At 32.2% G+C, this 21,673-nt stretch overlaps 2 protein-coding genes and 1 long non-coding RNA gene across 3 annotated transcripts; 2 read left to right on the top strand and 1 right to left on the bottom strand.

Annotated features, from left to right (window-relative positions):
- The first annotated feature begins 956 nt into the window (after positions 1-956).
- Positions 957-1,460, top strand: LOC120073469 (glycine-rich protein DOT1-like). The gene has a single exon (XM_039026315.1). It carries the CDS (start codon positions 957-959, stop codon positions 1,458-1,460), a length of 504 nt encoding a protein of 167 aa, XP_038882243.1.
- Positions 1,461-3,704: 2,244 nt separating this feature from the next.
- Positions 3,705-7,417, top strand: LOC120073003. Its single transcript, XR_005480665.1, has 2 exons — positions 3,705-3,979; positions 7,031-7,417. It is a non-coding gene; the product is annotated as an uncharacterized LOC120073003 (long non-coding RNA).
- A 5,147-nt stretch (positions 7,418-12,564) lies between these two features.
- On the bottom strand, positions 12,565-14,357 carry LOC120072849 (GATA transcription factor 7-like). Its single transcript, XM_039025368.1, has one exon. The coding sequence runs from the start codon at positions 14,024-14,026 to the stop codon at positions 13,166-13,168; it is 861 nt and encodes a 286-aa protein (XP_038881296.1). The 5' UTR covers positions 14,027-14,357; the 3' UTR covers positions 12,565-13,165.
- Positions 14,358-21,673: the final 7,316 nt, after the last annotated feature.

A 21,673-nucleotide genomic window follows, 5' to 3' on the forward strand; every position in this document is an offset into this window, starting at 1 on the left:
TTCAATCAAATGATCATAACTTGCATTACAAACCAATAAAAGTCTCTAATCCTTTATACATAAAGTAGAAATGGACAAGACATAAACTGAAAAACATAAGCTTGAAGAAATGGCGATTGTTTAGATTGTAAAAGACATTAATACATATATATTAATTTATAATATATAACAGAAAATTGAGTGAATTAGTATGAGAGTAATATTTAGGTGCAACAAAAGTCAAAATTCATCTCAATTCATCTCTCGATCATCAAAGAAAAAAATTTTAAAAAATTATCACGTGATAATTTGAGATAAATTAAAATAAGCAAGTCAATTTGAAAATAAACGTGGAATCCACTCGGAAGCATTTCGACCGCCGCCATGAAAATGCCGTTGGTTTGGCCCATCTCTTCCACTTTGGATTTTCTCTAGATTTATTCTTTTGTCATGTGGAAACCACTGTGCTTTCATTTTCCCATCCTATTCTAATTCGTTAAGCAAAAGAAAACACTTTTTATGAGAGTCTAGTGCTGTCCCACTTGAAAGTTGGTTGGATTTTTGGTAGTGTAGATCCATAAATGACACTTCAAACTAATCCCATTTCATAATTTAAAATTCAGCAATTAGTAATCTTAAAGAATCTTACTTTGGGAGTACGGGTTTTTGAGAATCGATTTTTACTTAACTTATTGAATTAAAAATATAATGGTTGTTTGTGTCCTTTCTTTTCCAGTCATGGGACAAGGAAAATCAACATTCAAAACTAGGATCCTTTTTTAATAATTGGATGGATTTATGTAAGTTTGTAGGCATTGGGTAGGTTGATGGGTGAGTTAAAAAGTAGGGACTGTTTGGTTTGGTTTGGTTGTTGAATTGGGAAGGAGGTTAAATAAAGAGAGTATAAAAGAGATCAGTTGGGGGGAAGATGAAAATTGAATCATCCAAAGTTTGAATTTTGAAGCAGAGAAATTAGAATGTTGAGAGAAAGGGGTTTCGGGGTTCTTTTGATTATTGGAATTGTGTTGATCAGCATTTACTTGGTTGAGGTTGAGGGGAAGGAGGTGAAGGCTTTTGAAACAAGTGAGAATCTTGGCACTACATCCAATCAATGGTCTAATTCGGATGAAAGCCTCTATGGAGTTGGTTTAACGGGAAGAAATGTGACTGTTAGTGGCGGCAAGGGTGGAGGAAATTCATCGGGTGAGGGCCACGGAGGCGGCGGTGGTGGTGGGGTAAGAAAGAAAGATGTAAAACATAATAAAAAACATAAAAATAAGCAGAAACGGGCGGGGGAGGCGGCGGAGGCGGCAATGGCGGTGGGTGGAGGCGGCGGTGGCAATGGCGGTGGTGGAGGAGGGGGAGGCGGCAGTGGTGGTGGAGGTGGCGGCGGAGGGGGAAATGGAAGAGGCTTAGGATGGGGAGAGGGCAGTGGAGGTGTGGCGGCGGTGGAGGGGGAGGAGGTGAGGTGGTGGCGGTGAGGAGGAGGAAGTGGTGGCGGCGGAGGTGGAGGTGGAGGTGGAGGCGGAGGAAGTGGTGGAGGATGGGGTTTTGGCGGAGGAGGGAGTAGAGGTTTTTGTTGGACTTGGGGATGTGGTGGCGGCCGTCATGGAAAAGCATTAGCTAGAAGAGGAGGTCCCTCAAACTAAAAATTAAAAAGGAGTATGGAGATTTATTAAGAAGGGATAAAATCAAATGCATAATAAACAGTGAGTGCTTAACATAATGTATTTCTTACGAACACATTCAGATTAGTCCTTGAAAAATAACAAGTAGTGATTTTGAGTTAAAGTAACTTCTAAGTCTTGGTTGTGTAACACAAACAACATTTTCTTTGGTTGATGATAGTATGACGTTTCTTGCATTATGTAATAGATTCTAATGCTTATTGGATCTCCTCATTTTTTTCAATAATAAAAGTTGAAACGCTCTCGTTATTATTCGCACAAAATGAGCATTATAATTCCACACCATCTTAATGTAACATGATCTCATGCAACACAAATTTCACATTACCATTTCATGCAACACAAATTTTGGTTGACATTTTAATTTTTAAAGTTTGGAAAATAGTTCTAAATGGTCACTGATATTAAATTGACTATTAGTTGATTAACAAAATTTTGATGTGGTATTAAATAAGCAAATTATAATTGCTGAGATTAGTGTCTTAAATCTCTTGTATTCTCGTAGTTTTGTAAATTTTGTACAAACAAATTGTTATTAATAAAATAATTGTTATTTATGAGTATACACTCAATTTATAAACTAAGATCTTAGGTTATTTTATGTAATTTAAACATGTATGTAGAGACAAACAGGTGGATCATGATTAAATGATAACCTAAACGGTCTGTAGTAGATGGATAAGACTGGGTACCTTATCCTGGTAACACTACGACGGATGCGTCCCGCTTTGGATGTTACAAGTGTTGTAAAGTGCTACAAATGATCTAATCCTGATCATTCATGTGGAGACATGTGTGCAGAGGTATCCTATACAAAGAGTTTGTATAAGATCGGACCACGAAATAACTAGTATCATTATATAAAGTCGTTAATAATAGAGACTCACATTTCACGAGGATGACCATAGGTGACATGATCTAAATCTTGAATGAGTTATAAATTCTGCCTATGAAGGCGGTTCTTTGATTTGGATGGGGGAGAGTGACCAGATTGTCGACTCAATATGCCTACCATTTTGGGGATTCATCTGATTGGGGAGCTGGAAACACATCTACATAAGACGAAATTCACTCATTTCCTAATGTCGGGGTAAGAAGATAAATTGCTCCCGTAAGGGTTAATTCTGAGGCTTGAACATTGTGGTCACACACTCTCTTGACCCGAGAGGGACTTGATTATAGTTGGACTATGACTTATTGTTCATTAGAGGGATCAGTGATACTTAAGAAGTTAGATAGAACTATAGGGGAAAACGGTAATTTTGGCCTAGCTGTACTTACGAGCAATTTGTGAAAGATCATCGAACTGTTGACTGATTATATTTAATGGGCACATAAATATATATGTAGTGAGAAGAGTGCAATTGTCGGTCTTTAGTGGAATGACCGACAGTTAATGGATGTTGAGTAATTTAATTAAATAGTTTAATTAATTATGTAAGTACCATTGGAGCTTCGATCTACAGGTCCATAAGGTCCCCTATATAGCTTGAGATGATGAAGAATTAATTTTGGATTAATTTGAATTGTTCAAATTAATTGAGAAAATTAAATATATATGATATAATTAATTTAAATTAATTATATGTGATATAATTAATATAATGTATTAGATACATTACAATATAAAGTTTTTCTTTTTTTAGAGTTGAATATTTGAATATGATTCAAATACTAATTATATGAATGAGATTCATATAATTAAATTTAATATAAATATGATTTATGTTAAATACCATAAATGGTTTAGATGAATTAAATATTTGAATATGATTCAAATATTAATTATATGGATGAAATTCATATAAATTGAATTTAGTATAAATGTGATTTATATTTAATGTCATGCATTATTGAGAGAATATAAAATTATAGGTTATGTAATATTTGATATAATATATAGTATATATATACCTAATAAGTTAGTTATTATATATATATATATAATTAAATTAAATTTTAATTTAATTAAAGGATGAAGTTGCAACTCCCTTCCCTTAATTCTCTCGATCAATAAGTGGAAAAGGAGTTCAGTTTACTTTTTCAACAATTTTGTTTTTGACACAGAGAACTCTCTCTCGGTTATTCTTCCTGAAAAACACTGAAAAGAAAAGCAAGTTTTCTTCTCACTCCTCTCTTCCTTTCTTCCCTCTCTCAAATTCAAGCAAAGTCCACAACTTTTGCTTGAATTCTCAATCCCAAGAGAATATAGAAGGTTCTCTAGTAGTGGTGCCCATTTTGGAATTTCGGATTGGAGTTTGAAAAGTTTATGATCTGGATCGAGGGATCCAAGAAGAAGGTATTCTTCAAGGGTAAGTAAATCTTTTCTTTCTAATTCTCTCCCTAGCATGCTATAAATTTATTGTTTAATGCATAATTTTTCTTATCTCTGTTCTGTAAATTAAAATTCTGTGAAAACCAAAATTGAAAATTAAATTTATGTGAAAACCAAAATTGGGAATGATCCCCTTTCCATTGCGGAGCCTCACAGATTCCTCCAACAATATCAATTAATTTTATATTAGATTCATATTTATGTGTGTCTTCTCTCTTCTCTTCTCCTTTTTGTGTTTCCATTCTTCCTTCTTCTACTCTAGTTTTCGTTTTCCAACTTACCTTCATGGTCAAGATTTCAAACAGTTCACTCTCAATCTTCAATTGTTCCTTCGTTGAGGATTTTGTTGGCCTTTCTTGTACATGCAGATGGAATCCCTCCATCCGCGAACCAAAGATAAAACAAAGATCCGTAATCAAAATTAATCCAAAATGACATGAGATAAAGAAGGTTATTCTATAGTTGTCCATGGAAATGTTTCTTAACCTTCTTTTCATTAAACTCAACAAGAATCTTTCAACAACTTGAGAAAACTGGTTTCAAACTTAAAATTTTCAACTTTTATGACACAAAGATGGTTTTTTTTCCTCTGGAGTTATAGAGGGGTATCAGGTATGCATTGGAGTCCACCATAATCACACCTCTTTTGAAAGATACTAAGAAGTAGCCAGAAACAACTATTTTATACAGCTAGCTGGAAAAAAAAAAGTCCAAGTTCTAAATTTGATAGAGAGAATTATTAGTTGAAGAACGTTGAGAGTTTGAGAGTGAGCTCCTTCTTAGGCTATGATGGCTGATTGGAAAAGGGGAGGGAGGGTGGTCAACGAAATTCATCGTCCAATTCTGGACCAAATGGTTTTAACTTCTACCATACTTTTATAATAGTGGTAGTACGAGTCGAACATAGGGAATCGAAGAATTTCTTGGCCAAACATTTTACGGCCCGAGGTAACCGAGGGGAGAAGGTTGAAGTTTGTTGCTTGTAGATGAAATAAAATGCAAGAAAAATAAATAAAGATTGAACTCGAATGATTAAAATATCTAGCCTAGGCCTCTTGAGTTAATTACCCAAATTGCAACTTGAGCATGGATTCATCAAATTAGTCCTATATTGTCTAGCTTAGCCATCTAATCTAGAAAAGTTATTTGAGAGTTCAAATTATCAGATTAACCAAATTGATTAGATGTAACACATCCTAACTAATTTAGCTACCACATTGAGAATGGGAAAACTGCTAAGTCGAATATCCAATTGGAAATGCCAAATCAAACATTCAATTTAATTCTTCCCTAATTTAACTAAACAATGTTCGTTGAGATGGATTTACAATTTACAGGCTAATTTAACCTATTGCTACATAGGATTAACATGCAATTGAATGTCAAGTATTGCAAATTAAATCATAGTAATTGATTACACGTCGTAAGCACATGGGGAAGTCTACCAATGCTTAAGCTAGAAACATCACCTTAGCCCATAATTGACGTACCGATCAAGGAAGAAGAGTTTCGATACATGCACTGACCAAAAAAGTAGGAGAAAAGAGGAGAGAAAATGGTGAAAACGGCTAGAATCACAGATAGACAACCCTAGGTAGCTAAGAAATATATTTATAAAATTGTGATAGTGCTGCGTCGCTAGAGTCCTATGTCGCAATGTTGATGAAAATTTCACGCCGATGAACTTTGGAGCACCACGACGCCGTGTGATTTTCACGAAATTGGTGTTTTCTGTCCTACAGCGTTGAGCACGACGTCATTTACAACTATTTTCTAAACGTGAGAAACTAAAGAGTCTTTTTGAAGCTTCAAAGACTAAATAGACATTATTCTCAAATTTCAAAGACTAAAAATATATTTTGTCAAGAAAAATTTATCAACAATAACAAGATAGATGGGTAAGTTGGTTTAAAATGAGTAGTTAAGTTTGAATTATTTTTTAAAAAAGAAAAAGAGTATACGAAGAGAGGCTAGAGATTGGTTAGTAGTTGGAAGAAGAAAAGAAACGGATTGGAGTTGGGGGCATCACGTGATAATGATTAGAAGGGAAAGGGTAAAGTGGGAAAATAGTGGACCACAATTCAAATATCCTTTTAATCACTCTTAAGGTGGGGCCCACTTATCCAATTGCTCTAGTGGCTGACACGCATGTTCTTCACCGTCCCTGCGTGCCTTCCTTCACATCATATTTAATTGTTCCTCTACTAATCTACACTACTCTCTTTCCTTTTCCTAATAATAATAATTAGGTTTATTTATTACCATTTTTTAAAATAATAAACACATTAGGAGAATCGAATCTCTAACTTTGAATTTGATACAATAAATATGATGTAAATTGAACTATATTTATTTTGACAGTTTATTTATTTACTTATTTATGCTTTCTATTCATATATAATATTTAAATCATGAACTTATTTTTGTTTTAATAATTATATGCAATTGACTCATTTTAACTGAATCTAAGTATTTATCAATATTAATATTTAACCACTAAAAGTGTAACACCTAAAATTTCATGTAATTTTCATTATTTTACTCTGGATTGTATAAATGTTGTTTTTCTAATTGGAGGCTAAAATTGAATTTAAGTGATATTTATAGAGATAAGAGTTTGTTGAAATTCATTTGGGGAATTTTGGAATTTAATTGACTTGCTAAGCCATTCCCAATTCAATTTAGTTATTTTGAATTAATTGGAGTTACATTTTGGCTTATGGTTAAAATTAGATTATTATAATAAGATAATTAAATTTTAATTAAGTGGGTGAAGAATTAAAATTATATGGGAGGAAAATTTTAGAGAAGATTTGAGATATTGGACTTAATTTAATTAGGTCTAATTAATTAAGGATTTTTCTTTATTTTGGAAGAGAAATGTTTATTATGGATATCTTTTAAATTGATATTTGGAATTTAAGAGTGAAAAAAAATTGGATGACTATATATATCCAGCATTTGCTTGGGTTAAAAGTGAAAGAAAGAAAATGAAGAAAAATTAATTTCCCTTATCTCTTCCTCTCAGTTTTCAAGCAAGGTTTTTTTTTTAAATGAGAGAAATTATTTTCTCTCTTTCGATCTTGCCTCACGCACACGAAACGGAAAGTGAAGGAGGGGCGCGTCTCTACCCTAGCGTTGCTGGAGCTTTCAGTCGCCGTTGAAGTCGCCATCTCCGTCTAGCCATAGTTGCATGAAGTCGCGCCGCCTGACGCTCCACAGACCCGTGCGCCACGTCTTTGTAGAGTCCCAGCCGCACGCCATTCTAACCGTCCTTACTGTCAGTATTGATAGAGTATACATTTGTAACCGAAGAAATCATAATCAATAAGCACTATAATTACACTTAATTTGAGTTTAAAAGTATGTATGAAAATAATTTTCAAGGAAAAGGATTCCAGAATACATTAACTCTTATGAACCACTTAAATTCTTGTTCCTCTCCATAAATTAGGTCTCCAAATCACTAGTAGACTACCACAATGATCTTCTTTATTATCCTAGGTCAATTAGATGAAGGGAGTGAGAGGATTCGAGAGAGATTTCAGAATTTCTGAAATTCAGCTTGCATGAAGTAGAAAAATCTGAATTATTGAAGTATTTATGAATCTCATTCATGCAACTACTTACCTAATCAACTAATTAATACTTCAATTAGGATTAAGTGAATGAGCTGGTGGGATAATGTGGGTTAAACCACTAAACAATCCACTCAAAACTCAAAATTGGGATTTTTCCATTCAAAATTACAAAAATAATCATTAATTAATTTAACTTAATTAAATTAAATCAAGATTTTAAAAATCATTTTTCTGAAAATGAATTTCCTTAATTTGAAAATGGTTTAAATTTAAATAATTAAATAAATAATATTAAATTAATTAAACACTTAATTTATACATAAATCCTATTCATATTAATTAATATTTAAATTAATATTTAAATATTATAATCTCTTCGATTATGTTTAATTTCGATAAATTAAACGTTTAATTATAGCAAATATATTATCCAAATCCTAAATTGAATTTGAACATTTCAAATTCAAGACCTAATTTCGATTTTGAACATTTCAAATCCACTCAATTCACTAATCCAAGGTATAATTTTACGAGCTAGTAGAGGAACCTTATGAACCTATAGATCATGAACTCCAACAATTTATGATTAATTCGCTAAACTCTTTAGACTTGAATTAATCAATATTCGTTAATTATTAAGACACACCACTATAGCTCGATAGTTGCACCCTTCTCACTGTAGATATATTTCTGTCCACTTTAACCATAATCAGTAAGTAGACTATTCATAAGTTGTTTGTATTTACAGCTAGGTCAAAATTATCATTTTACCCTTGTAAATAAATAAATCTTGCTTCTTAAGCTCCCACTGGCCCTCTATTGAACAATTGGTTAATAGTCCAACTAATAAACCATATCCGTCTCGGCCATGACAGGGTGATGCCCCTTTGTTCAAAACTAGGAGTTAGTACATAAGGGAACAACCTATCTGCTAACCATAAATCGGGTAGGAGTGAATTCCATCTTGTAAGACTATGTCTCCAATTATCTATCCGACCTTATCCCCAAAATGGGAAGCTTATTGAGCAATGCTATTGAATTACTCTCATCTATGCAGATCAAAGGATAATCCGGAATAAACACGAGTTCATAGTTAGCTCAAAATTAAGATCGAGTTACCCTAGTTCATTGAATTTGAAATAGTTAATTTTAAGAGTAAACGATCGTTATAAAGAAAAGTGACTATTTCGAGATCCGGTCTTATGCAAACATCCTTTGCATAGGATGCCCCTTTTTGCATGTCTCCACATGAATGATTTTGAGATAACATCACTTGTATCAGTATACAAAGTAGGTTGCATCCACTAGTGTCACCAGGATGAGGTACCCAATCTCATCCATATACTTATAGACCATTTTGGCTATAAACTAAACTTGATCCACATTTATGTCTCTACCTAAAGTTAAAGTATTTATACGATAGCCATAGATTCGTTTATTGGATTTTACAATAGAATGCAATATCAATAACATTTTATTGAATGAACAACTCAATAATACTTTTATTGATAAATAGAATATGTTTCCAATATTTACAAATTGCGAGTTTTAGGATATTCCCAACAAGTATCTCCTCCACCGTCGCCCTCAATCCACAGTCGTGCAGCCACTACACTGTGCTCTCTCTCTTTAGATCTGCCATCCTCTGTCGAGCGCCGCTGCGTGGTCTTGTTGGAACTTGGAGTTTGATGGGATTTTTGGGTGAATTTTGTGTTGTCTTATGAGTTCTTGGTTTATCGTGTTACCCGTTGAGGATTGGGTTAAACTTGTGTCTATTTTTGATTTTGGAAGTTGGAGACAAAAATTTTAAAGCACTTAAAGACATTGTCCATCAGTGTTAAGGGACGATTTTCGCGATCTTGGTAAGTAGTTAAGACAAAAAAGTTTCGAGGATGCGTGGATTATTTGTTAATGATGAAATTTGGATTTTAACACTTGAATTTCGGTGAACGAAGTTGTTTTCTAAAATAATTCTATGGATAGAATTAGGATTTGAGGTTAAAGTTAGAATTTTTGCCTTATGTCTTAGGATCTAACTTGAAGTATAGGGAAAGTTTGAAGGAGGATTTCTTTACTTAGTTGAATTCTAAATTCGGACTTGCAATTTGAGGTAAGTGTCTTTTTATTGGTTCACCTTTGACCCAGTCGTCCCTACCACTTGGACTGTTTACTTAAGACTACTTGGATTGTTTCTTGGGACTGTTAAGATTGAATTGATTGATTATTCTAAACTGTTTGGACTGATAGTTTATGATTGATTGAACTGCATAATTTAATGGCATGATTGGACTGTGCTGTCTTGATCATGATGAATGTACTGTTGATTGATGGTATACTGGAAAGTTTTACCCCTAAGATTAAGGACCGTAAAATATAGCACATGAATTATATGAAAACTGATGCATGCTAAATTATAGAGTTTTTGTTAGTTTTTCTTATCTAGGTAGGTGTATACACATGACTGTATATGTGCACATTTATGACTGATCATGGACCTTTGGGTTACACACTATGACTAATGCATGTTCTTTCGGGTTCATGCTTACGACTGATTTGTGTACTATTGGGTTACACATTATGACTGATGCGTGTTCCATCAGGATCACGTTTATGCCTGATAAGTGACCTTGTGGGATCACTAAGACTGAAATGATAAGGGTGTATACCAGTGCCTAAATAAACTAGCTAATAGGTAACTTAGAGGGCCCAGTAGCGAGTCACTTACGGGATATTGTTATATTCATCATTTTCTCTTTTATATATTTTTTTTCAAGTAATGACAGGAATGGATTGGCGAGGGACATACGGGATCCGTGATCGAGCCATAGGGGGACATTAGATGCTTTCGCACGTTTTTTTCTTGGTTTTTGTTCCTTTCATTTGAGTATGTTGTCAGATGACGTGTTTCCATTTATTTGCTTTGGATAATTTTCTTTATAAACGTTTTATTTGAGATCCCAATTAAATGTTTTGGTTATTGGATTTAATATTAAATTAATATGTTCGTTTAAATGGTTATTTATGGTTTCACAGAATTTATGTTATGATGATCAACATGTTTGAGTGAGAATGTGCATTATGTTGCAACGACCCTTGTTCGAGTACTCGAAAAGTTGGTCGTTACAAAAAGTAACCTAAAAGTTTTAAATACAAAAGCTTTAAGATATGTTTGGTAATCATTTTATTTTATTTTATTTTATTGTTTTTGAAAATTAAGCATATAAACACTACTTTCCTTCCAAATTTCTTCCTTTGTTATCTACTTTTCACCAATAGTTTAAAAAACCAAGCTAGATTTTGAGAACTAAAAAAGGTAGTTTTCAAAAAGTTGTTTTTGTTTTTGGAATTTGGCTAAAAATACAACTATTGTACTTAAGATGCAAATTATTGTAAGAAATGTGGATGAAATAAGCTTAAGGTTCATTTGGGATTGCTTTTGAAATCGTAAAAAGCTATTTTAGGATAATTTTAACTGATTAGGTTGTTTGATAAAATAACTTATTTATTAATCTACTCAAAATCGATTTAAAAATTGTTCTATTTTTCCTTACTCATCTTAATCATTAATTTATTTTCTTATATTTATTCCAAATTTAATTGGTTTAAATTCTTATAACAATTATTTTTTAAAAGTATTATTTCATAATTTTTAACTAAACAAAAATGGTTGCAATTTAAATCATATATCTTTTCAAATAATTAGATAACTAAATCGCACTAGTTTAGTATTAATTTACCAAATACCTTAACTAGTTTTTCTAATTTAAAATTAAAATTTACCAAACACTTTTTTACTTCTATCCATAGCGGTTTTTTCTAGAAGCACGACTACCATCAATTATTTTAAAAGCTACAACAATTCCAAACGAAACCTTAATTTTCAAAAACAAAAACCGAAAACAAAAAAGTGAGGACCTATTTGGTAACAATTTTGTTTTTTATTTTTGTTTTTGCAAATTAAGCCTATGGATACTATTTCTACTTCTAAATTTGTTCGTTTGTTATCTACTTTTCTTCAATGGTTTAAAAAACCAAGTCATATTTTGAAAACTAAAAAAAGTAGATTTCAAAAAGTTATTTTTATTTTTAAAATTTAGCTAAGAATGCAGCCATTGTACTTAAGAAAGATACAAATTATGATAAGAAATTTGAATAAAATAGACATATTTTTCAAAAATAAAAACAAAAAAAATCAAATAACTATCAAATAGAACCCAAATAATTACCAAATGGAGCCTTAAAGTTACAAATCTAGTTTATATACGAAGGCCAGACATTTTTAATGTATAGAAATTAGGAGCTCCATTGATAAAGTAATAAACAAAAATTTGAAGACAGTGAATTAAATGAAAATGAGATTATATTTTATCTTTTAAAATATAGTTAACTCAAAAGTTAGATTCGGAATTTAAATAACTATTCGAAATATATAATACTATATTTATGAACCATAAATTTAATTCTAGCTACTTACTAAATATTTTGTAGAATGAAATTTTTGTATGACTATTGTTTTGTAATATCATAAAATTAGTAATACATTATCTAATATATATTTTTTGAACAAATATTATGATTATTGAGTTCATATCATGAAATACTATATTTATATGTTACTTTTTTTAAAAAAATATAATTATATATTTTAAAATTTCAAAATTGAAATTTGGATATACTGAAACATAAAATGTTGGCTCCTTGAATGTGAATTACTACTAAACACGTGCTGCTGAAAGTGAATTTGAAAATATGAAATACAAATGTGTACCAAACACGCCCAAACAAATAAAAGTCAGTATAAAGGAAATTACAACTTTAACAATTTAAAGACGTAATAATTGAACTTATTTCCTTTTTAAAAAAATAGTTGAACTTATTAAAAATAATTGACCAAAAAAAGAAAGACCAAAAGGATAAGAAATTCAGTAATCTAATAATATGAGTTAAAAAAACAAAAGAAAAGAAATTCAGAAATTTGAAACCTCGACCAAATCATCGGTTAAATTCGATGAAATAAATAATTACAGAAAAATCGAATTGAAAATGTTAAAACAAGGAATGGGACAAAGCATTGGAATTCTGTACCTAAACGGCGTTAACGTGGGAAGATAACGTCAAGAACAAGTTAGAGGACAGTAAATGCCACGTGTTCAATGAAATGGCAGTGGTACTAGGTTCTGAGTTAAAAACGGCGTTAAAAGGATTATCGTTCTGTTTCCCAAATAGCGAAGAAAGAAGACAATTCCTCCCCTTCTCAAAATGTTCCAAAGACTCCACCAAAGTTGAGCACTGCGACTGCCACAGCGTACAACTTACGCAATTTCTTGCTTTTTAGAAAGGAAAAAAACACTTTTTTTTTTTTCTTTTTACAAAATAAATATATTAATAAAAGCTATTCTAAATAAATATATTAATAAAAGCTATTCTAAATAAATATATCAATAAAAGCTATTCTAATTTAATCGATAACAACTAACAAGCGCCGATGACCTACCGCACCTAATGAGGCTCCCTGAAAATGACATTTTCACACTAAACTTAACTGGCTCTCTCTTTGAACCGGGTTCGTCCATCTGGTTCTCTTACACTAATTCCAGACCGGAGTGGGGTTTCTCCGTTTCCTTTTTACGTCGCATCTCCAATACTTTCCGGTGGTGGTTCGAGTGAAGCTCGCTCGAAAACGTCGGGCTACAAGCCGGTCTATATTCGGGAAAAAGCCGCCCGGATTTGAACCGGACGCCGCACGCATTACATAGACTCTTTGCTCCAAGTGGACCGGCTCGCCATTGAGGGGTTTTCTGAACGCCGCAATGACTGCACCGCCGCGGCGTCTGGACCCTACCGGCGCCCTCCTCTGCCGGATTCTTCTTTGGCTTCTTCGCCGGCGGTGAATGTAATGGTGGGGAAGAAAATAAATTCGTTAAGGACCAGACTCGGCCGGAGATTTTCGCTCGCTTGCTTCTAGGCTTTGAAGGAAATGGGGTATTGAGAATGTGTTCAAAACTCGGAAGGGGGTGAACGTGGTGGGTTGTTTCCTTTTGGGAATTGCTAGGCTTCTCTGTCAGAAAAACAGAGTAGGCCGGTGGTGCAGCAGAGTATTCTTCTTGGGTGGAGTCAGCAACGAGATGGGAGAGCCATTCGAGGTCTTCAAAATCTCTTGAAGAATTAGACCAAAAGTCATCTTCGGAGGAATTGGTGAAGCTGTGGTTGGAATTTTGGTCGCTGTCGTGATGTTGTTGAAGTTGCAGGGGAGCAGGAACAGAGGAGTGGTTGTTTTTTGCCTCTGCCTCTTCTTCTTCTTCTTCTTCTTCTTCATTTGAAAAGTTGAGGAGTTGGTCTACAAAAATGTAATCGGAGGAGGGGGATGCAGCGGTTTGCGGATTTGAGGACCAAAATTCGTCGAAATGAAGTTTGGGGGTGGATTTGAAAGTCATCTCCTTCATGAGAAGAGACCATCTACAAGGCTGCCTCCATGCGTTAAATATCAGGAGATTAGGAGAAGTTAGAGAATGAGAAAGAGGGGAAAAGAAGTATGTTCAGAGATGGAGTTGTGGGAGTCGATACATTGAGAAACGTACCAAAGAAAGGGAAGAGTAGGTGGCTTCCAGAAGCAGAGAGAGTGATGAAATGGAAGGAATGGCGGATTAGGGTTAAAAGTGTAAAACATTCAATAAGGGGAACGAAAGGTACCCTTGACCTCAAGTACCGCCCGTTTCTCTTTCTCCCATTCCTTCCGTTTTCTTTTCGTTTCGTTTCGTTTCTTTTCTTTTCTTTTTTCTTTTTTTTAAAACACTTTAAATACTAGTTTTGTCTCTGCCATTGATAATGTCCATTGTAATTTCAATATTTTTTTGAAAAAACTTTTAAAAGGTCAACTTTGATCTTATCATTTTTCATACATTCTCTTTTATTATTTATTGATAAATAAACACGTCAAATACACGTAAAATCTTGTAATTCTAATTATTTTTTTTAAATAATAAATTTGAATATATGATAAATAAATATTTTAAAATTTTATTTTAATTATCATCCATTTTTAAAAACTAGACCATGTAGTAATGTTGACATATTATAGTCTTTTAAAAACAAAAATCTTATATCTAGTACAAATAGAGAAAAATTGTTCTAATAATTAAATTATAGANATATATTAATATTATAATATTGTAATATATATATAATACAATAATTTTTATTCTAATGTTATTATATATCTATTATGAAATCATACGAAATGATTTATTGTTTCAGTATTAATTACTACTTTCATTATTCAATTAAGTCCTCTATTTTTTTTCTCTAAACTTTGGATCTCACAGAATTCTTTTTTTAAGAATGCAAATGCAAATGCAAGTATTTATTTTGTTTTTCTTTTACACGTGCATCTCACATATATATATATTGAAAGAATCAATCCACCAATTCGATGTGTATGACTACCTTCACCTTGAACAAATGCATCCAATTTGTCTCTATTGCATCCTATCTCGAGGAGTCATATCCAGTCGACATCAATGTCTTTTAAATGGACACCTATTCTCAAAAAGTCACAACCACTCGATAAAGGACAATTTGAGATTTTATGAAAAATGTAAGCTCAAAAGGAGCATGTAAAGATTCTTCATACATAACCACTTCTAATATAGTAGAGATTATCTTATTTTATCCAATTAAAATTTTAAAATGACATTTCATTGATCAAGATAATTAAAATGAGCTTAGTTCAATGATAATCGACATAATCTTTTTCTTAGATTCAAAAATTTTAATTCATCATTCTTGCAATTGTTATACTTGAAATAATATAAATAAAGACAAAAATAAATTAAAACAAAAAAAAGGATCAAATTAATATTCAAACTTTGGTTTTTTTTTTCCAATTGAATTATTTTTTTAGTATTGCAATTTTAAGATTTTCTAAGTCTAAAATATGTTTAGTAGACTTTAATTCATTTTTTTAAATAAGTTTTTGAAATTTAGAAGTGTTTAATGAACATTGATACTTTTTTCTATTTTTTTCTAATATACCCTTGTGTTTTTTTTTTCTTTTGGTCCATAGACTTTAATTGAAGCAATAATTTGGTTTCTGAATTTTAGTTTACAATGATTTAATTCTTGAACATCACATTTGGAAAATTTTAACTTTTAACGTAAAGAGAGCTGATAATTCTTTGGCCTCTTATGCTCTGTGTTGTAATTTCCCTTGTGTGTGGCAAACTGACTTTCCCATATGGCTTTCTTATTTAGCTTTATCGCGATGTTTCTCTTGCTCTTAGTTGAGCTTTAATAAATTGCATTTTTCTTATAAATAAAACTACAATATTATTATTTTCAAATCTTCTTTTATTAGTATTTATTGCAATATTTTCTATTTTCTATTCATTCTCTATTTCTCTATTTGGTATAGTGTTTAATACTAAAATGATTTAAACACCACACACAAACTATTATAAAATTACATACTATCATAATCCAAAATCTAAACATGTCCGATTTTTCTCTATATAGCTGTTCATAAAAAATTGCGGCATTTTTTTTCCAATTTCTATGAACTTGTACTCAAAGTTTAACAAAACAAAATCTATTTTTGACATTGTAGTTGCATTGAATGACGACATTGCATGTTATGTTTGTTCTACTGAATTGTTCTGAAGTTATCGTTTGGTGTATTGATTAGTTCTTGTATCTTTGCAATTGATCGAGGTTATCATTTTCGCTTCTGTTTTCATTTGTGATTGCAATAAACGTATGATCGGTCATCAAAGGAGTTTGACGGTGACCTTGAACCCGAACGGAAATGGTAAATAACTAACGCAAACCCAAATGGTAACTTAAATGGTATCAATTGAATGCCTATATATTTCTTACTTAAAAATTATTGCAGAGTTGACATGGCATAAATCTAGTACAAAATTCTTAAGGTCGAGTGGTATCCTACTCAGTACACCAGTTTATCTCATATCAAGCATGCCAATATTGTTATCAAGAGGAAGTTGAGTCCTGCACAATTGGATATGTTTAGAAGAACAATTCAACCACTTTTGATTTGAATATTATATTAAGTAGTGGTTTCTTTTATGAGGCCTTATTGAGGGAGATTGTGGACGACAGAGAATATTATATGTCATTCAATATTATGGGGAGCACAATGGCGTTTGTGTTGGGTTATATGTCCTAAAACTTGCAGTTTGTAATGTTAAACATATTCAATTTGCAATAAAGATGTTATTGACATTTATTCAATAAAACTGTTGTTGAATAAATAAATTGTACTTGCATAGACTAAATCCAATAAACTAAGATCCATAGTTATTACATGAACACTTGAACTTTATGTGGAGACATAAAGATGGATCAAGTTCGAGTAAATAGCCAAAACGGTGTATAGTATATAAATAAGGTTGAGTACCTTATTAGGGATAGTAGATAGGTTGTTCTCTTAAGTGCTAATTCCAGGTCTTAAACATAGGGCCTCACCCTCTCACTGGCCTGAGAGGGACTCGATTTAGTAATTGGATCGTAAACCAATTGTTCACTAGAGGACCGGTGAGACTTAAGGAGCAAGATGTAATTTCAGGGGTAAAATAACATTTGACCCAACTGTTATTACGAACAACTTGTGAAGAATCGACTTACTAATTATGGTTAAATCAAGTGGACAGAAATATATCCACAGTGAGGAGAGTTCAACCATCGAGCTATAGTGGCGTGTCTCGGTGGTTAGTGAATATTGATTAATTCTGATTAAAGAGTTTAACCAAATAGTCTCAGATCGTTGGAGCTCATGATTTGTAGGTCTATAAGGATAGCTTGTAAAAGATTAAACCTTGGATTAGAATATTGAGAGAATTTGAAGTATTCAAATTCAGGTTAGGGTTTCAATTTGAAGTGTTCAAATTTCAATTTAAGGTTTGAATATTGAAGTGTTCAATTTCAAACTAGGGTTTGGACAATTATATTCGATAAATTAACATTTAAATTTATCGAAATTAAACATATTTGGAGAGTTTAAGATATTTAAATGTTGATTTAAATATTGTATACATGAATAGGATTCATGTTTAAATTGGGTATTTCATTAATTTAATATTTGATATTAAATTATTAATTAATTAATTAAATTAGTTTAATTAATTAATTAAAATTAATATTTTTTTAATTCAATTTATGGAAGTTTAATCAAGGTTTTAAATTATTCTTAATTAAATTAATTTAAAAATTGAAAAATGAATTTGAAAGTGGAAATTTCCAATATTTGAAGTTGGTAGTGGAGTTTTCCACATTTTGACACATCGCCCACTCACTTAGTGCTAATTGAGGTGTCAATTAGCTCAAAGATTAAGTGCTTGCATGCCTTAACTCATTAGAAAACTTCAATTTTCAAAATTGAGGAGAGTTTTTGCATGCTGAATTTCTGAGAATTTGTGAAATTCTTTCAAACCCTCTCATTCCCTTTCAATTCCCTCTCAATTGAGAGTTTCCACCACTAAATCGAAGGCTGAGAATAGTAGAGAAGCTCCTCTTAGTGGTCTACTAAGTATTTGAAGGTCACATTTATAGAGTACAACAAGGATCAAGAAGGATTCTTCAAAGGTATACGTACTTGAAACACTTTTACTTGAAAATTTGTTTTTAAGCATGCTTATAACCCAAATTAAACGTAATTAGAGTGCTTCATGATTCTATTAGCTTTCATATTTTGATATTTTACTCCATCAGTTAGTATTAGAGCATGATTTAAGCACTTAATTAACGTTAATTTGAGTTTAGTGGGTGAATTTCTAGCAATGCATGTTTGGTGACTGATATGGTTTTTAATCCAGCTTTGGCATTAGTTTTCTATTTGATTATGTTGTTAAATTTGTAATTAGCTCTTGGTTGATGAGCCTTAATGTATGATTAAGGTTCTGTAATTTTATTAGAGTCAATAAAGTTGAAACTAGGTTGTAATGGAAGATTGAAGCAAACAAGCTCAGTTGGAAAACCTGGAGAAGCAGCCACTGCCAGGTAGTATCGCGACGCTGCCCAGATAGCGGGCAACGTTGTTCTTCATGAACCTGAGGCATTGCAATGCTGGGATGGAGTGTTGCGACGCTGCTCATCCCAGCCCAGAAACGCGCACGTCTGTGAATTTGTTCGCGGGAGCGGTCTGTTTCGCAGTTTGGTGGCCTGGGCTCCAATTCGACCTAGTTTGGACCAATTCAGCCTCTTTCAGAGCTTTGGAGGGCCAGTTCGAGTGGTTTGGGTTTGGTTCAGATCGGTTCAAGCAGTCCAGAGGCTTTAGAGCCGTTTTTTAATTTTTTTTTTTTGTAATAAATTAGTTTTGCTTGCTTAGGATACTAAAGTTGGAACAAATCAGTGTTGTTTAAATATTTTATGCATGATATATGTTATATTTAAATTAAACATGTATGTGCATATTTTTTTCCATGTAGATTTGACATCCCACCATAGGAAAGCATGTTTCATGCATTGATATATGTTATAAATTGGTTATAATGTATATAGTGTGCATGAATAGGGTTTCATAAGATTAATATAATTGTTACATTAATGTATAAAATGCTTAAGCATTTGTTATAGCATGTCTATGGTTTTATAAGGGTTATAAAATGAGTTAGACATTTAAAATCTATAATAAAGATAAGGTGCATGCTCACTTAGGTTGAATAACAACTTATTTTAATAGTTAAAATAGGTCGTTATCTTATAAAACGCGGTTACAAACTCAATCGGTCTATAATCCTGTCTAAGGCTGAAGGTGTTGGAATATAGAAACAAGCAGCAGAAGAAAGCATGACCATTAAGCATTATAATTTCTTAATTTTGACATTAAAATAAGCATGTTCATAGGATAATAATATGGTTTCAAGAAACACACATCTTTGAAGAATTCTTCTCCGATCCAAATTGCTCCTCTCGTATTCTCAGCTCCAAATCTTTAATGAACCATCAAGAGATCTTCTCTACTATTCTCAGCCTTGAATTTGAGTAGTGGAACTCAAGATTGAAGTGAATTTGGTGATGAAGTTTGGAGGGTTTTGAGAGAAGATGAAGAACACAACAGAAAACTAACTGTCTATCATTCAAATCCTCTTAATCATCTGAAATTGAAGAGTTTTTATCAACTCTATTTATGCAAGCATATTTTAATATTGTCAATGCCAGCTACAAGTTGATGTTGAAGTGGGCTAGGTGGTGAATTTAATTGGAAACACTTACCATTTTAATTTCCAATTTCTAGTTTAAATTCAAATTTTAATTAATTTCAAAATTAATTAAATTCAAAAAAATTCAAAATCCAATTTCTCAAATTGAATTGAAATTGAAAATTAATTTTATTTTAATTAATTAAATAATAATTTAATATCAAATATTAAATTAATCACACATCTAATTTTAAACATGAATCCTATTCATGTAATTAATATTTAAATCAATATTTAAATATTATAAACTCTGCAATTTCGTTTAATTTTGATAAATTAAACGTTAGTTAATTATATCAAATATAATTATACAAACCATAATTCGAATTTGTACTATTGAAATTCAAACCCTAAATCCAATTTGAACATTTCAAATTGATATTCAATTTGAACACTTCAAACTGATATCATTCTAAATTTATTCAATTTATTAATTCAAGGTGTTCATGTTTTACGAGCTAGTAGAGGGACCTTATGAGTCTACAGATCATAAGCTCCAACGATTTGAGATTACTTGGCTAAAAATCTTTAGACTGAATTAATCAATATTCATTAACTATCGAGTCACATCACTATGGCTCGATAGTTGCACTCTCCTCACTGTAGATATATTTGTGTTCACTTGATTTAACCATAATCAGTAAGTCGACTCTTCACAGGTTGTTCGTAATAACGACTGGGTCAAATTCTGTTTTACCCCCGAAATTATGTCTTGCTCCTTAAATTTCACTGATCCTCTAATGAACAATTGGTTTGTGATTCAATCACTAAATCAAATCCTCTCTGGACAAAGAGAGGGTGGGGCTTCTTGTTCAAGACCTAGATTCAGCACTTAAGAGAACAACCTTCCTTCTATCCCTTAATGGGAGACTTATTGAGCAGTGATGTTGAACTACTCTCACTTATGCAGATCAAAAGATACTTTTGAATAAACAGGGATTCATAATTAGCTCATGATTAAGATCGAGTTACCTAAGTCATCTAAGCAAAATAGTCAGTTTTAAACAGTATACAATATTATAAAGTAAGAGTGACTTATTTTTTGGTCCGATCTTATGCAAACTCATTGCATAGAATGCCCCCACTCCTCATGTTAATACATGAACGAATCAGGATCACTTCGTTTGTAGCATCTTACAATAAATTGTAACAACTACAGAGTGGGCCACATCCGATAGTATTACCAGAATAAGACATCCAATCTTACTCGTATACTATAGATTATTTTGACTATTTACTCGAACCTGATCCACTTTTATGTCTCCACATAAAGTTCAATTATTCATATAGTAGCCATGGATCTTAGTTTATTGGATTTAGTATTTACAAATACATTTTAAAAATTCAATAACAATTTTATTAAAGAAATGTTAAATAGCATTTTAATTGATAACAAAAAATGTTTAACTCTACAAACTGCGAGTTTTAGGACATATAACCCAACAGGAGGTACTTAAGTTGACGGTTTATGTAACACCTCCTATCTGGGGATTTTAGCCGATATACTGAGTGTTGTTAACCGATTTTATGACCATGCGTGAGCAGTATGAGGTTTTAAAGTTGGTTTATCACCTAGACATCGTAGGTTAAATCCAAATACAAAACGTTATAATTTGATAAACTACATAGACTTAGGGTGTTTATTAGTCAAAATATGTCTAAGTACAAAAGATACCCAAACCATAGAACACTTCAGTGAGAGATTAATAACACATATGATATATTGTTCTTAGCTCTCACGTCCCTAGGAATTCACACCGTGATATTCATGCTCGAGTTCATGTCAACCTGGGATTGATCTCCACTCGGAAAGTATTTGCATGAGTCAATAGCAAGGTGAATAGGGGAGGTAGTTCATAGTAAATGGGTGAAGGATAT

The sequence above is a fragment of the Benincasa hispida genome, chromosome 3 (genome assembly GCF_009727055.1).
Source record: "Benincasa hispida cultivar B227 chromosome 3, ASM972705v1, whole genome shotgun sequence".
In the NCBI taxonomy this organism is placed as follows: Eukaryota; Viridiplantae; Streptophyta; class Magnoliopsida; order Cucurbitales; family Cucurbitaceae; genus Benincasa; species Benincasa hispida.